Here is a 16,022-nt window from a genome sequence, read left to right on the forward strand (position 1 = left end):
TGTACAGCCCGGCCCCCTTGCTTATGAATGGAGAAGAGAGATACATTGTATCTCTCTAACTCCTGGCATAGAGAGAAAAAAAAATGTATGTAAAAAAAAGAAGATAAATAAATAAATATTAAAAAAGAAAATAAAAATACCTAGATCAAGGTTTGATCTAGTTCAGTGCCAGGGTTAGTGTTTGGGTCAAGGTCAGGGTCAAAGGTCAGGATTTTTTAACAAAAAAATGGTATCGGTGTCAGTGTGTTTTAGGTATAAAAAAAAAAGACAAAAACAAAATGCACACTATTGTTTCTGGGCTGTACTACGGGTACAAACAACAAATAACATACACATATATGGTATGGCTGCGATTGTCAAGAGCTGGAGAATTCATTTTGGGCTGTTCTTTGGTGGTAGGTTATGGTAGTAACAAGAAACACAAGCTAAATAAAACAAATTTGTTTTTTTTTAACTATTTTGGGCCAGTTTTCCTTTGATAATAAAAAAAAATCAGGAGCTAATCATTACCATTTACCACCAAATGAAAGCCCAATTTGTCCTGAATAAATCAAGGTATAATCCATTTGGATGTACAAAGTAGTTGTGATGATATGTACGGTTTTACTAACACATGTCAATGTTGCAGAATTGTGCTTAGGCATTTAGATTTGTTTTACCCTTAGGCGTTAAGGGGTTAATGATTTTAACGTTTGTTATTATTTATCAAGTTCCTATCTCCATGGTTTTTACACATCTGCATTTTGTTGTGACACGTTGGCCCTACCCCCTATGATGTGCATCCCTCCCATACTGGAGGGTTCACAAATAGGTACTGACTATATATATACATGAGAGGGCCCTCTCAGTCTGACTAGCTCTGATGAAGAAGGGACCCCCCTTCGAAATGCATCAACGTCATTCTGAGAATTTGCCCTTCAGATGGGATTCGCATGTGTCTCCTTATCGTAGGATGCACTTTTGAATTTTACAGTTGCAAGAAAAAGTATGTGAACCCCTTGGGATTATGTGGAGTTTTGCATGAATTGGGCATAAAATGTGCTCTGAACGTCATCTAAGTCACAACAATAGAAGAACACAGTCTGCTGAACATAATACTACACAAACATTAGATGTTGCCATGGTTTAATTGCACATAACATGTAAACATTCACAGTGCAGGGAGGAAAAAGTATGTGAGGCCCTAGCTTAATGACTTCTTCCAGAGCTAATTGGAGCCAGGAGTGAGCCAACCTTGACTCCAATCAGTGTGATGATATTGGATGTGTTGCTGACAGCTGTCCTGCCCTTAAAAAACACACACCTGTTTTGGGTTTACTGGTTTCAAGAAGCACTGTCTGATGTCAACCATGCCTCGCAGAAAAGAGCTCTCAGAAGACCTACGATCAAGAATTGTTGACTTGCATGAAGCTGGAAAGGGTTACAAAAGTATCTCCAAAAGCCTTGATGTTCATGTGTCCACGGTAAGACAGACTGTCTACAAATGGAGAAAGTTTAGCACTGTTGCTACTCTCCCTAGGTGTGGTCGTCCTGTAAAAATGACTGCAAGAGCACAGCGTAGAATGCTGCATGAGGTAAAGAAGAATCCCAGAGTGTCAGCTAAAGACCTACAGAAATCTCTGGCACATGCTAACATTTTTGTTGACACATCTACAATAAGGAAAATATTAAACAAGAATGGAGTACATGGGAGGACACTATGGAGGAAGCCATTGCTGTCCAAAAAGAATATTGCAGCACGTTTGAAGTTTGCAAAAGAGCACCTGAATGTTCCACAGCACTACTGGCAAAATATACTGTGGACAGATGAAACCAAGATTGAGTTGTTTGGGAAGAACACACAACACTATGTGTGGAGAAAAAAAGGCACAGCACACCAACATCAAAACCTCATCCCCACTGTAAAACATGGCGGAGGGAGCATCATGGTTTGGGGCTGCTTTGCTGCCTCAGGGCCTGGACGGATTGTTGTCATTGATGGGAAAATGAATTCCAGAGTTTATCAAGACATTTTGCAGGAAAACGTACGACCATCTGTCCGCCAACTGAAGCTCCGCAGAGGATGGATGATGCAACAGGACAATGACCCAAAACATACAAGTAATTCAACAAAACAATGGCTGCAACAGCACAGAATACACCTTCTGGAGTGGCCCAGTCAGAGTCCTGACCTCAACCTGATTGAAATGCTGTGGCATGACCTTAAGAGAACGATTCACACCAGACATCCCAAGAATATTGCTACACTGAAACAGTTTTGTGAAGAGGAGTGGTTCAAAATTACTCCAGATCGTTGTGCAGGTCTGATCTGCAACTACAGGAAACGTTTAGTTGAGGTTATTGCTGCCAAAGGAGGGTCAACCAGTTATTAAGTCCAAAGGTTCACATACTTTTTCCTCCCTGCACTGTGAATGTTTACATGTTATGTGCAATTAAACCATGGCAACATCTAATGTTTGTGTAGTATTATGTTCAGCAGACTGTGTTCTTCTATTGTTGTGACTTAGATGACGTTCAGAGCACATTTTATGCCCAATTCATGCAAAACTCCACATAATCCCAAGGGGTTCACATACTTTTTCTTGCAATTGTATATGCCTGTTTTATTACTACTCTTGTGAGTATACCTCCTAAATCAATAAATGTACTAACTGTTTACTGAGGTAATGCTCAAGGTTTGTGTGCTCTGTTTTTGTTCTCCACTACAGTTTGTATCAAGCTTCCCAAGCTTTGTGTTGGAGCTGCACAGCTGTTGATCGGTTTGGGATGAACTTCCATACATTTTTATAATTTTTATACTATTGATCCATCGGCCCTCCACAGGTCTGAGTACCTGAGCGCAGGAGGTATTGTATTTCTGTTTAGCTTTTCAGGTGGACCTAACCTGACCCTCCATTCACCCTATGGACCTCCGGATGTAAACAGACTTGTGTCCGTCTAGGCAGATCAGAGGGAAGTTGGGTGTAAATGGACAGCGTAGTCCATTTACACCCACCAGTTCAAAGAGCAAAGCGGGCTCTTCAGAAGTTGAGCGGACACGAACCTGTTATCTGCCCACTCTGCTCTGCTCAGCAGGGGATCAGCAGACAGGTCCCCTGCTGATCTAAATGGAGTCTGCCCTGTGTGAAGGGGGCTTTAGGTAAAACTACCCTGTCTTAAAGACACATGAAGCTTTTCCTTTTTGAATCAAGCAGGTAATTATGTTTTGCCATATGCAAGTTATAACATTTTTCAGCTTGATGAAGCAGGGCCCTTGTCTTTGAGGCATTGAGATGTGTATTTCTGTACATGCTGTGTCACCAAACCCTAAGCTGAATCGTTAGACACTCTCAGGAGCTATTCTTGAAGCTCTGACAAGTTCTACTAATGACCACTAATAACCATTCTTCCTGTTTCGCTGCAATGACCTCCAAATAGAATGGCATAAAACACCCATGCTAAATCATTTGGAACATTTTGCAGAACCTGTAATTCAGCTCTGTAGAAGCATTCAGCCTCTTCCTGCCCAAAGTGGATTTGGCATTTAAATTGCTTCAGATGCCCTCCAATTTCTCCTATAGGGCATGGAAGCGCCTTACATATTTATTGGTCTGGTGAACTATGCTTTTGGCCATCACAAACCCTACATACCTATTATGTAGTGAGCCAGGAAAGCTATTGCATTTTCCCTTAGACATACAACTGAGAACAGTAATGTATATCTTGATACTAAACTTGATTGTATATGAAATAATATTTCTTTATATTATAGTAAACTATCTGTAATGCATTGTAATGCTTTTCTCTAGATTGAACACCTTTTAGCAGGCCTGTCAGTAATCTAACAAACATGTCTGAATATATTCTTGAAATATTACAACATATAGTGACAGAATAATTAAAAAGGTGGTGTTTTACGCTATTAAAGGGTATGTACACCCCAGCAATGAAAGTCTCTTATTTGCTCCCCTTTGATCTGTCGAATAAACCATTGAAAGTTGTTTGATATATCTGTATGATAAATACATATGATTCTGACAGAAAACCTGTCAGCAGATTCCTGGTGCACTCTTATCAGTGACAATGTTTCCAAATATCTCTGAGGATGTAGTCTCATCTTAGGGTGATACTGCTACGTTTCCATACACACAGTATGTTGTGTAAGTGTTGCTCTCCTAGGACAGGAAGTTTGTTATAAGCGGGATCACCAGGTAAAATATAAAGGAAAGACACTTGAAAATTTAAACTAAAACAAGCCGTAGATTGTACAATTTCTTTCCTGCAACCATGGATTACTCGATTCCCCCATCAAACACAGTCACTGTTGGTTGTGAAATTCCTCCCATGGAGCTATTGTATTTTGACAGCAGGAGGTTTCCCTTGTCAGGTGATCAACTTCAGCACAACCAGCCTGCCCATACATGGAACAAAATTTGGCTAGTTCCTGCTGAACCAGACCAGTTTCGATCCTTCTATGGCCGGCCTAACTCAGCCACCACATCTGAAGACTGGTAAGCTGCAATACATTACATTTTTGCTCCTGGGTTTAGGTTTGCTAAACCAGTCCTGGAGCTCCAGCCAAGTGTCTGTGCCTGAGAAAAGCATGCAGTATTCACCTAGACTTTCACATTATAATTTTTTGACAAGTCACTTAGTAATAGACTTCAGGAGGGGGCTGAGTTTGGTGAAACAACTTGTGAACACACACCCTAGAACATAAAGAAAACCTGTACTGAGAAAAGAGCTGACATTACTGACCTCTAGGAATACTAGTACCCTGACTGTCCATGGCAGAAATAGATTCTGAGTCACTGACCTGAACAAACATGCAGACTAGAAAGTCTAAAGCCAGCCATACTTGGCTCTAAGTTCAGGCCATGGATGTCCCTGCCAACACCACCCATCTCAACAAACCTCAGATTAGAAATCAAAGTCGGTTATAAAAAGTTGGGCTAAAATCAATGCAGCCAATCAGCTGCAGTCTCTATATTTGGGTATTCTGACAGTTGCAAGTGCTAGCTATCAGAACACAATAGCCAGCAGTGGGAGCTTCATCCATCCATGCTGTTTAGCATAATATTATGTGTACGGCCAGCTTAAAGAGGTTCTTTTTAAAAAAAATTAAAAAGTCTGTCCAGGGGTCCAGTGCTGTCCTCACCCAAACTGCTTCTCCAGTTTTCCGTTCCCAGTGCCGGCGTGTTTACTGTGGCTTCCCAGCTGGCTACCCTCTGCGATACGTGAACCACTCTGTGCTTTGTGAATGGTCTCGCAGCCTTCTAGGACCTGTGACGTGTCCCAAAGGTTGTTGGAGGACCACTTCTGGTGGATCACCAGGGCAATCCGAATGGAAGAGGAAGAAGATACCTGTCAAAATCAGGTACCCACCCACCCCTCTCCAGAAAGTGCTAAAAACAGAAGAGGAGGGGAGGAGGGCATAAAGTGGAACTTCCCCTTTAGAGTGAAGTTCCGCTTTAAGTAAAATCTGCATGAATGCAGATTGAATTGAATTGAAATCTTCAAGGTGGAAGCTCAGAATTACTGAAACCACTGGATCAGCAAGACAGTCAGGAAACGTCTATTTTCAGAAGGAAATGTCAGCAATGCAGCCTACATATTTTCTCAGAACATGTTTCTGTTAAAGTGAAACTGAAGATGATTTAAAAACAAATTTTGCAGTTAGCTTTTTAAAGACAGAAGAGGCTCTGTAAGTTTTGTCTGCCAAAAACGTTTCTCTCTGCCTTCCTGCATTTTTTCTAATTGAACAGTGAGCCACATATGTGTACCTCAGTGTATGGTCTCAGCAATATTGGCTCCAAGACAAAGTAACTTCCATGCAAAAGTGTGCGAGCTGTGTCGCCCCAGCTTGGCCAATGAAGATGGCCAAAGACTTTAGACTAAAAAAAGTAAAAGACTGGCAGAGGATGAAATTGCCAGCCACAAAGCCAATGGCTACTGCTGCTGTCATTCACAGCCAGTGAGGAGAGAGCAGGGAGCAGGGTCAAGCAGTGGTTTGTGTGTCCAAGGACACACAGAGCCAGCTTGGGAGAGAGCACACACAAGCACCCCTATAGCAGGGTTGCTATGGGGGCCCTCACAGGGGTGAGGAGCCAGGAGCATTGGCGGGGGACCCAAGAAGAGGAGGATTGGGGCTGCTCTGTGTAGAACCAACAAGTATAATACGCTTGTTATTTTTAAAAAAATAACATCTTTGCCTTTAGAACCACTTTCAATGACTTTCTTATTTCCCTTACAATACAAATATTGTCTCAAATGTGGGGAAAGGTACAGAAAAGCAAGTAAATTTTTTGTCATCCTAAAATTGGCCATAATTTGCTATATAAAAAAAAGACTGACGCCAGAGACATGAGTATAATGAGTATAACGAACTGCCCATTTTAAGGCAAACAAGAATGAGAACCATTAATCAGCAAAGGCTGGTTTACTCAGAAATACAATTTGTACATCAAGTATACAGATTCCTGGTAGTAGAAACCCAGGACTGTATATTCCGGAAAAGAAAAGATTGCATTAACACAAAAAAAATCCTCTAGTAACTGAAATCCTCTACGTTTCAATGGCCTTCCATTTTCCATCTTTCTGCTGCATTATACACACAATCACTGCAACTTACACTGCTTGTTAAGAGTAAGGAATTCAATTAAAGGCAGTTGTATGGCCTCATCCCCCACCATTTATAAAGCAAAGTCATGCATTCTGTGTGTGCGGGTAAAAAAATTGGCAGGAGGAGAGTTTAGTCATATGACCTGTCAAAGTCATACAGCCCCTAAATGATAGAGGGTTCCATTCACTAAATCAGATTGCGGTATTTAGGTGTGTGATCACATTTATTAAATACTGTATGTCGTATTTACCGCAAAACGCTCAGTAAATACCACATAAAAAAGCGTTAAGGGGTTAAAGTCAATTCACAGAAGGAAATAAATAATTACATGCATGTGGAAAGTAGATAGTGGTCCAGGCATTTAAGAAATGTAAAAATATAATAGGCAATTTGGAGTAGTCTCTGCCTTTTTGGAACACACAGATTCATTGGGGTTGATGTACTTAAAGTATAGCTAAAGGAAAAGGTTTTTTTCTACTTTTGGATAGAGTGGAGATGGATTAGAATACCTGTCATGTTTTTATTGCTTTCTATGGCCCCCTTAGGGAGATTCTCCCTCTCTATTTGCCCTGTTTACCATTGTCACTGAAAGTGTAAGTAAAAAAAAACATATTTTGGGTTGTCCCCAGATCAGTAATATAGGGGAAATTTTCCAATGATGACACTGCTTCTGGTGACCTGGGGGGCCCCAAGCCATTGCTTTAATTTTGTAGGGATTTCCTCTCCCTTCCTGTTTTATCTATGGGACAGGACGTGAAGGGAAATCTCCCCAATGGGACACAGATGGCAAAAAATAAAATAAAAAAACTGAACGGGGTTATAACCCTACCTCACTCTATCCAAAATGAAGAAAAAGTGCTGCCTACAGTTCTACTTTAGAGCAAATAGACTGCAATTTTCAAGTTGCTCCAGAACTTAGTAAATGAGGTAAAGTGTCACTTTACAAAGAATACCCAATCACAAGAAAGAAAACAGCATTTTTGCTTGTACATGATTGGATGATGGAAGTAAGCAGAGTTCCCCCTCAATTACTAAGCTCAGGAGCAACTTCACTTGCAAAGTGCTTAGTCTAAGTGCCTTTAGAAAATCCACCCCATTACTCTTAGTAAATCTACCCCATTACATGTAGTAAAATATTTCCAATTTCTCCTGTCATTTCACCAAATTTTCAGAAATGTTTTTGTGTATATACATGCTTATACATAATTTTCTGCAAAAAATCTCCCAATCACTCCAAACATAACACAACGTACATGCATATCACAATGGTCTAATCCCTTGTTAGCACATATGTCTTATGTAGTGGGGATACTTTACTTTTTCACAATTATTTTTAGAGACATCTTCCCACTGACAAGTTCACACTGACATCATTGATCTTATTAGCTATCTATAAGGAGGTAATTCTTCCCAGTGATCACAAGTGTAGGGAGCATTCTTCCCACTGACCATCAAACTAATATATCATGAGTTGTAGATATAGTGATTTTTAGCAGGGGCTTCCTGTGACTGGAAAATTATTTCAAGGGTTCCTCTGTGTTGAAAAGGTTGAGAAAGGCTGCTTGAATGTGTAATTAAAGGCAAAACTTTCTTTTTCAATTTTGGATAGAGCTATGGAGGGTTAGAACCCCTGTAAGGTTTTTTTTTCATCATTGTGTCCCATTGGGGAGATTAACCTTTACCTCCTGAACTCACCAGAACTAGCTCCCCATTGGAAGATTTCCCCTCTTTTACTTTTCTGGGGACAACCCAAAATGTGGAATTTTCTTTTAATTCCACTTTTAATGATAATAGTAAACAGGACAAATAGAGGCCGTGAATCTCCCCAATGGGGATAGAGAGCAATAAAAACCTGACAGATGTTCAAAAACCTCTCCACACTATCCAAAACGAAAAAAAAAGTATACTTTGATACAAAATATCTTTACAAAGGTCAAATATTCAATGAAAATAGTATATAAAAACCACACACATATATATAAATATCACCAACCCCCCCCCCTTAACATAATCACATTTTGTTGCTTCCACACTGCAGCCTGCATTTTATGAAAATGTACTGTGATGTAAGCACTATGGTGTTCAGAGGAGAGTGGAAGGTGATAAATTCTCCACTATGAACAGCCCCCCAAGTGTGGTTTGCTGATTCCTGGATCACCCTTTTGCTGGGTGTATCCCATTGTCCTCCATATACACTGCAGTATAGGGCTGCACAGAGTCACTGGAGAAGAAAACTCAGGCTATGTGGGATCATATAAAAATTCAGTTAACCACATGCCTCCTGGGCCAATTCTGACATGCATGTTAAAATCTGCATTTTTTACTAGAAAATTGCTTAGAACCCCCAAACATTGTATATTTTTTTTACAAATCAGAGGCCCTGGAAAATAAAATGATGGTAATGATGGCAATATTTTATGTTGCACAATGTTTGTGTAGCCCTACTTAAAACACAAATGTTGAGAAAAATACAGTGTAATGAATTTTAGCACACACAAACAGAATATACTACCCAATTTTTTTGTAAAATATAAAAGGTGATGTCACGCCAAGTAAATAGATACCTAACATGTCATGCTTTAAAATTGTGCATGCCCCTTGGAAAGGCAACAAACTACAGTACATTAAATTATCCTTAGGCAATGCTTTAAAAATCCTTACAGTTTACCAGTTTAGAATTAAACAGGATGTCTGGTGCTAAAAATATTGCTCTCACTCAGACGTTCATAACAATACCTCACATTTGTGGTGCAATCACTGTTTATATATTCGTGCAGACCTACGTGTACTTTGGCATTGGTGCCTCAGCATGGGGGAACAGGGGAGCTTTAAAAATTGTGTATAATTTTTTTTTGTACACTGTCTCTTGTAAATTGTTTTTGGACCAACTTTATTGCTATCACAAGGGATAGATAACATCCCATATGATAGCATGGGCAGTGACAGGTACTCTTTATTGATAGATTTGGGGTATATTAAACCTCAGATCTCTCCTCTGCCCTCAAAAGCATCTGATCAAACTGAGATCAGTTTGATCAAATGCTTTACAAGCCGGTAACGACTTGCAAACAATCAACTGGAAGTGATGAAATCCTTGTTGCTTCCAGTTTCATTCGTCAAAAAGGAAGGCGGGAACAGATGTTCCTTCCTGTTCTCTGTGTTCAGCCGGACCAACAAGTTGCTGCGGTCCTGGGCTCCTAGATCGCACCAAAGAGCCAGGAACAGCGACAGGAAGGGGGCGCCCTGTAGAAGTGACTGGGTAGCAGTAAAGCTGCTTGGATCACTTCTACAGGAAAGCCTATTGCTGACTGCAAATTTGAATACAGGATCATGGCTGCAGCTGCAGTCTTGATTCCGGTATAACCACTTCAACCTGATAATGTACAGATACATTCAAAGGGTGTGAAGTGGTTAAAAAAGACTTAAGCTCGAGAGTGCAAAATCTGGTGCAACTCTGCAGAGAAACCAATCAGCTTCCAGGTTTTATTGTCAAAGCTTAATTGAACAAGCTCAGTTTAGAAGCTGATTGGCTACTGTGCACAGCTGCACCAGATTGATTCAGCATAACTTTCATTTTAGAAAATTGTTAAAACATTGCAAACAATAGTTATTGTTCACAATCCAACATAGAACGTGAAAGGAGATTTTTCAAGTAAGCTTGAGTGCTGCCAGTCAGCAGGCCATCTCTTTCCACAATTTCCTGGATTCCCAGCACACTTTGCAGCTTCTCTACTGCTGTTTACTGTCAATTTCTAAGAACTACATATCCCATGGTACCTTGCACCCTGCAATCAGTGATTCCTGTACTGACTCTGCCTCCTGAAACTCCTATTTTCAGCACCACTGTAGTTCAGAAGGCAGACTCTGTGAAATGTGCGACACAGCAGAGCCTACCCCCAGGGCATAGTGACTACCTGTCACAGAATTCAAAGAAGTAAATGTGGATCTTCACAAAGTGAGGTTAAAAACTTCAAGATGGTTCCAATTATAAGAAGTAGGCTCGACATAATTAAAATCTAATGCATAATGAATATATGATTTAACATTTTGACCACAGATAAGCTTTAAAGTGAATTTGGTGGATAGTCTGACAATTATAGCACCATTACAGTGCATTTCAGTAACGTTATATGTGCTAGTGAATTAATTTCGAATGGAACCCTAATGCATTAAAACAACGCACTTCTGATGCAAATGAATTGCAACACCGCCACAATGCAAGGTAAGTTTTAGTGCAGTGCTTCCAAAAATTGCTACATTTCTGTGCCTTTTGATGCATGACACAATGCACACAAACACAGTTATGCTAACGTAACGAAATGAACCAGAATGTAAAAAAATATGGACCCTAAATGTATTTTTTTTTTTACATTTCTAAATATAGATTCCAATTTTTAAAGCATTGTTTCATCAATTGAACCACTTTTCCTTGTACCAAAATATACAATGGAAACGGAAATGTTGTATTTGTATTTACCCTTCTGACAGCATCTTCTTCACCCGCTCTCTCTCTGTGCAAAGCTCCATTTCTGCACTTTGGCTCCTAAACAGCTTCTCATCTCCTGGTCCATTGGCACTAATGATGGGAGAAGGTACAACCTGCAGAGATTTTACAAAAAGGATTCTGAGATCTAACTAATAAACATACGTTAATAAATCAAATATCTTCTCTAATAATATCTTATTTTCAAGTAAAACAATAGCATGCACATTAAAATAAAACCAAATTGGAAGAAATCTTTCTAAGCCAAGTAAGAGGTGATTGTAGCCGTATTAGTGCATTTGCGACAGAAACAATTGAGTACTGTCTGTGATACTTTTTTTATTTGCACTAACATACAATTTTGAGGACAAAATTGTATGTTACTGCAAATAAAAAAAGTATCACGGACAGTACTCAATTGTTTCTAAGCCAAGTAAACAGACTACTGAGAAATTCTGTGGACACAGTCTACATAAACCACCGTCCAATGTGCTACAATATTAATTTCCTAGCAACAACTTCCTAATTTATCTCCTTGAAGATAGGCGGAACTATTTGAGTGATTGTAATGTCTTGCTGCAAGGAGATTTAACTATTTGCTGAATTTTAGTGAATCATCTTGTTAGGCTAGAAATACATGGGAAATTTTTAGTAGCACATCCCTCTTTTAGGTGTAATTGCTGCGCAGTAACATGGACTGAGTTATGGGCTCTTTCACACTTGCAGTGCCCTCTAATGAGTCACTGATGAGAGGCCCTGATGATGTTACCTGTGATGAAACGCGTAAGACAGAGCCACGCACACATGCTACCATGCATATGCAATCGCCCACCGGCCATTTTGGATGCTGGAACGACTTGCTCTAACGTTTTGTACATGCTGATTTGTACCTTCTATCATGTGAGTGCATTTTATTGGAATACATTTTGGATCTTTTGATGGTTTTGTACAATGTGGAGTAATTTTTCATTACATGCATAATGCTACGAGCTCTGGTCTTTATTAACTCGTCTTGGAGTGGTTGGAGCCATTATATCTAGTGAGATCGATCTGGCAGGATTATGTCATAACCTTAGGTGGCCAGAGGAGGAGACTGATCGTCCATTTTCCTTGATGTCATCAACAATATTCTATAGAGTGCAGATTGACCACTCTTAGCAAGTGGTCACATACCTTCTAGTAAGCCTTGCATGGCAGTGCATGGTGTCACATTGGCTATCTTTGGAAGTCTTCTGATCTCATCATGGCATGTGGGGACTGATCAAATCTGATTTCACCATATTTAATTTATGAACATTTTGTGATTATTTACCATTTTTCACACATTATCATTGTTATTATGATTTTTCTATTAAATGAATTTTAAATTTTGAGAGCTGCACTTTATTTGAGAACCCTGTAAACACCCCACGACCTAACATAATGCAGGATGGTGGCAGTGTGGCCCTATTGATCTCAGCTAGCAAGTTTGACAGGTGTAGCCTGACTGAGTTAAAAATGCAGCCCCTGAGAAGCAAACTATCATGGCCACAGTATATAAACAGCCCTGGCAGACTGTAATGTTAAGATTCAAGTGGACGGCTGGAGAGAGGTAAAACTGCACCTCAGCCTCCTGTATTTACTGTACCCCTGGCCACATGTGTGAAACTGCCCTAAGGCAGCCCATTCATTTTGAAAACCAGACCTGACCCTTTGTTACCGACACAGCAATCCACAACGTACAGTAAAGCATTACTGTGCATTGTAGTGTGCTGCAGTTGCGGTGCTTTGATGCCCTGGAGTGACAATCATTCTAAATGGTACTTGTTTTTTCTCTACAAGACCCACTTTCTGGCGAGTCACCTTGTTAGTTTAGAGCTACACAAGAGATTTGTTGTAAATCACTCATGTTAATAAAACCAGTAGAGATGAATCCATAGGAATAGAAACTGATCATTAACCAGATGGAATAAATGGGTCCGTATGTGACCTGCACAAATAGCATGTAGTAGTGATAAATCTTGCATGGTAGCACAATACTTCAATAAAAGGAGATTGATTGCTACAATGTGCTTCTATATACCACTTGTATTACTTTCTATAGAGAAAGCCAGTTGCTCATCTGTTTGGACAGTACAGTTATTAAATGAAAACAGTGCTACAACACTACTCGCTAGCATACAATTTATGGAAGGCAGAACAATAGTCTTTCATGTCTTTACAGTGTCTGTACAAGAATATCTGGCTATTTTGTACGGATCAAAAGGCAGTTTTTGTAGTCAAAGTTAAAAAATCTGCACAAATAGGTTTATTACATATATTTATTGCAACATGAACTTGTTTTATGCTAAGTCTAGCTTCCATAACACTTTGTTTATGGGTTATTGGAACTGTTGCAGCCTGCATTGGGGTACAGATGTCAACAGAGGCTTCATTGAAAGTACCCCCTGCAGCAGGTTACATGACCTTATATTCTGGCTTGTGGTACCAGGACCCCACATGAATCAGAGAAAAACAAAAATGTTAGCAGGGAAACACTGTCAGCATGATTTGGTTATACAAATTAACCTCCCTGGAGGTATTCCCGATTATAGCTCGGGGTAAAGTTTCAGTACCAAAAGCGGTATCCCCGAGCTACACTCGGGCTTACCATGCGGCGTTGCTCCGGGATCTTTTCTGCACTTACCTTGTCCTGCGCTCCCGCGATGTCCCTCCTGCAGTGTCCCCGGCAATGTCCTCCGGCGGATGTCGGCATCTGTCATTTGGGTTCCGTCCCCTGCGGGCGTCGGGACGTATGGGGACGGAACTGGCGGGAAATTTGAAAGTGACAAAAAGTGACATTCACTAAAATTACTAAAATCACATAGTAAAACATTACTGTATCAACCCATTTCACATACATTTTGTCCCTAGTGCTTTGTCCTGTGCCCAGCCTGCTTTTTTACCATTCTTTCTGTCTGGAAACTGAGACATGTCCATGGCGTCCAAAAAGCATCCCTTTAGGTCAAAAGCAGTTTTAGATCAGCTAGAGAACAGCGATAGTAAATCAGAACCACTTGCAGAATTGAGTGATAATGATTCGTGGGGAAATTCGTCATCAGACACTGAAAACGATTTTGCGACTTTGCTCAGTGATGTGCGAACTTGGCGCTATATTTCAAAGTTCAGTGTTTTTGGTTTGATTACATTATTGAATTAAATTTATTATATTATTATTTTTTATGAATATTTATTAAATTATAATTTATGATTTCGTGTTTCAAATTGTAACATACCCGGGATGTTTAATAGACTCTTGTTCGGACAGATTTCAGTGAGTTATTCCTAAAAATTACAGGCCTACAATAAAAAAAATACATATTTCCATGCAAAAAAAGTACCGCTTTGAGCACAGAAATACTGACATAATCATACCACTAGGGAGGTTAATATAACAAATAACCACACTAGTAAGCAATATTGACACTAACTCTCATGTTGATGCATAAAGATGCATGACTATCCCTATATAAACCAGGAATGAATAGTATCCAAGCTGCTTATGTTTTTGGATAGGTTTTTAATGTTACTTTTTAAGGCTACTTTCATACTGCACTATTGGAAAAAATGTGTTTTTACCATGCTTTTGTCGTGTAAGGACATGTGACTCAAAAAACACACCAAAATTGCAACCGCGGGTGCATTTCTGATGTGTTTTCCATTTATTTCAACGGGGAGGTGTGTTTTTGATGCATTTTTTTTGCCGCACCAAAAATGCAGCTTGCAGGACTTTGAAAAACGCAATAGACTGGCAACTGACCAGTGTGAAGAGTTCGATAGGATTTAATGGTCACACTTTTTTTTAATACAATAATGAAAGAAGAACTGATTAGTGTAAGACTGATCGGTTCACATATATGCGGGGCCGGTATTATCGCGATTTTTCAAAGGAGTCCGGTGCGGTTTCGATTAGCGGTTCAGGTGTAATTCAGGTGCGAGTTTTTGAAATCTCTGACTCTTTAAAAAACTGCACTGCAGCAGGCCCACACATGTGTGAAGTGGCTCCATAGAAAGCTGGTTTGGTTCACATGTCAGGCGAATCAGGTGTGGTTCAAAACGCATTCAATTTGCATATATGTGAACTGGGGTAAAAGCAGCCTTAGTACTGGAAATTATATTCCCTTTCTTGAGGATAAGAAATAAAAATAGTTTCAGCTGGAGATACATTGTGTTGTAGCAACAATATATGTTACAATTTAGGTTTACTGTATATTAAAGTGTAATTAAAGTGGTTCTAAATGCTCAAGGTTTTTTACCTTCATGCATAGAACCTTCTCTGTGCAGTATTCCCTACTGCCCCCCTATTACTCACCTAAGCCCCTTCTTGATCCAGCGATGTGCACTGGAGTCTTGGCTCTCCTGGGAATCCCTCTCCTCATTGGCTGAGCCAGGAGTGCCATTGCCTCCCACTGCTTGTAATCAAAGCCAGTGAGCCAATGAGAAGAAAGAGGGGGTGGGGCCAAGCCCCGGCTTCATGTGTGGGGGCAGCGGGTGCCCCCATAGCAAGCTGCTTGCTGTGGGGGTATCCGACAGGAGGAGAGCGGCGGGGGACCCAAAAAGAGGATCCGGTCTGCGTTGTGCAAAACAACTGCACACAGCAGGTAAGTATAGACATGTTTGTTATTTAAAAATAAATACATATATTTATATATAGAATCACATTAAACCCAGACTATGAAAAACTCTCATCACATGCTATATAACAGTGTGCATACTTACAAAGCCACTAAAGCATTAATTTTGTTTGCAGTGAAATATACCTTGTTGATCCTGCCTTCAGCTGTCCCTCCCATCCTCTCTCTGTCCCAATTGCAGGCTGAGATTGTTTAGACTAGCTGTTGTTATCTACTGAGCATGCTCCAGTTCCAGTTCCCTTCTAAGCTCTTCATTTCCACCTTTTTCTTATCTTTCAGCCCACAT

The 16,022-nt window shown here is 40.1% G+C and overlaps 1 protein-coding gene across 3 annotated transcripts in view; it reads right to left on the reverse strand.

The window, feature by feature from the left end:
- The window catches only part of HOMER3 (homer scaffold protein 3), a 246,935-nt gene that overhangs the window by 102,146 nt on the left and 128,767 nt on the right, over positions 1 to 16,022 (reverse strand). For all 3 annotated transcript variants that reach the window (XM_089670796.1, XM_089670797.1, XM_089670799.1), the window contains one exon: positions 11,079 to 11,200. In XM_089670796.1, the coding sequence (XP_089526922.1) occupies positions 11,079 to 11,200 (122 nt within the window). The remainder of the gene's footprint in view (positions 1 to 11,078; positions 11,201 to 16,022) is intronic.

Source organism: Staurois parvus, unplaced genomic scaffold, assembly GCF_062004578.1.
Source record: "Staurois parvus isolate SC_StPar_1 unplaced genomic scaffold, SC_StPar_1.0 ptg000096l, whole genome shotgun sequence".
Taxonomy (NCBI): Eukaryota; Metazoa; Chordata; class Amphibia; order Anura; family Ranidae; genus Staurois; species Staurois parvus.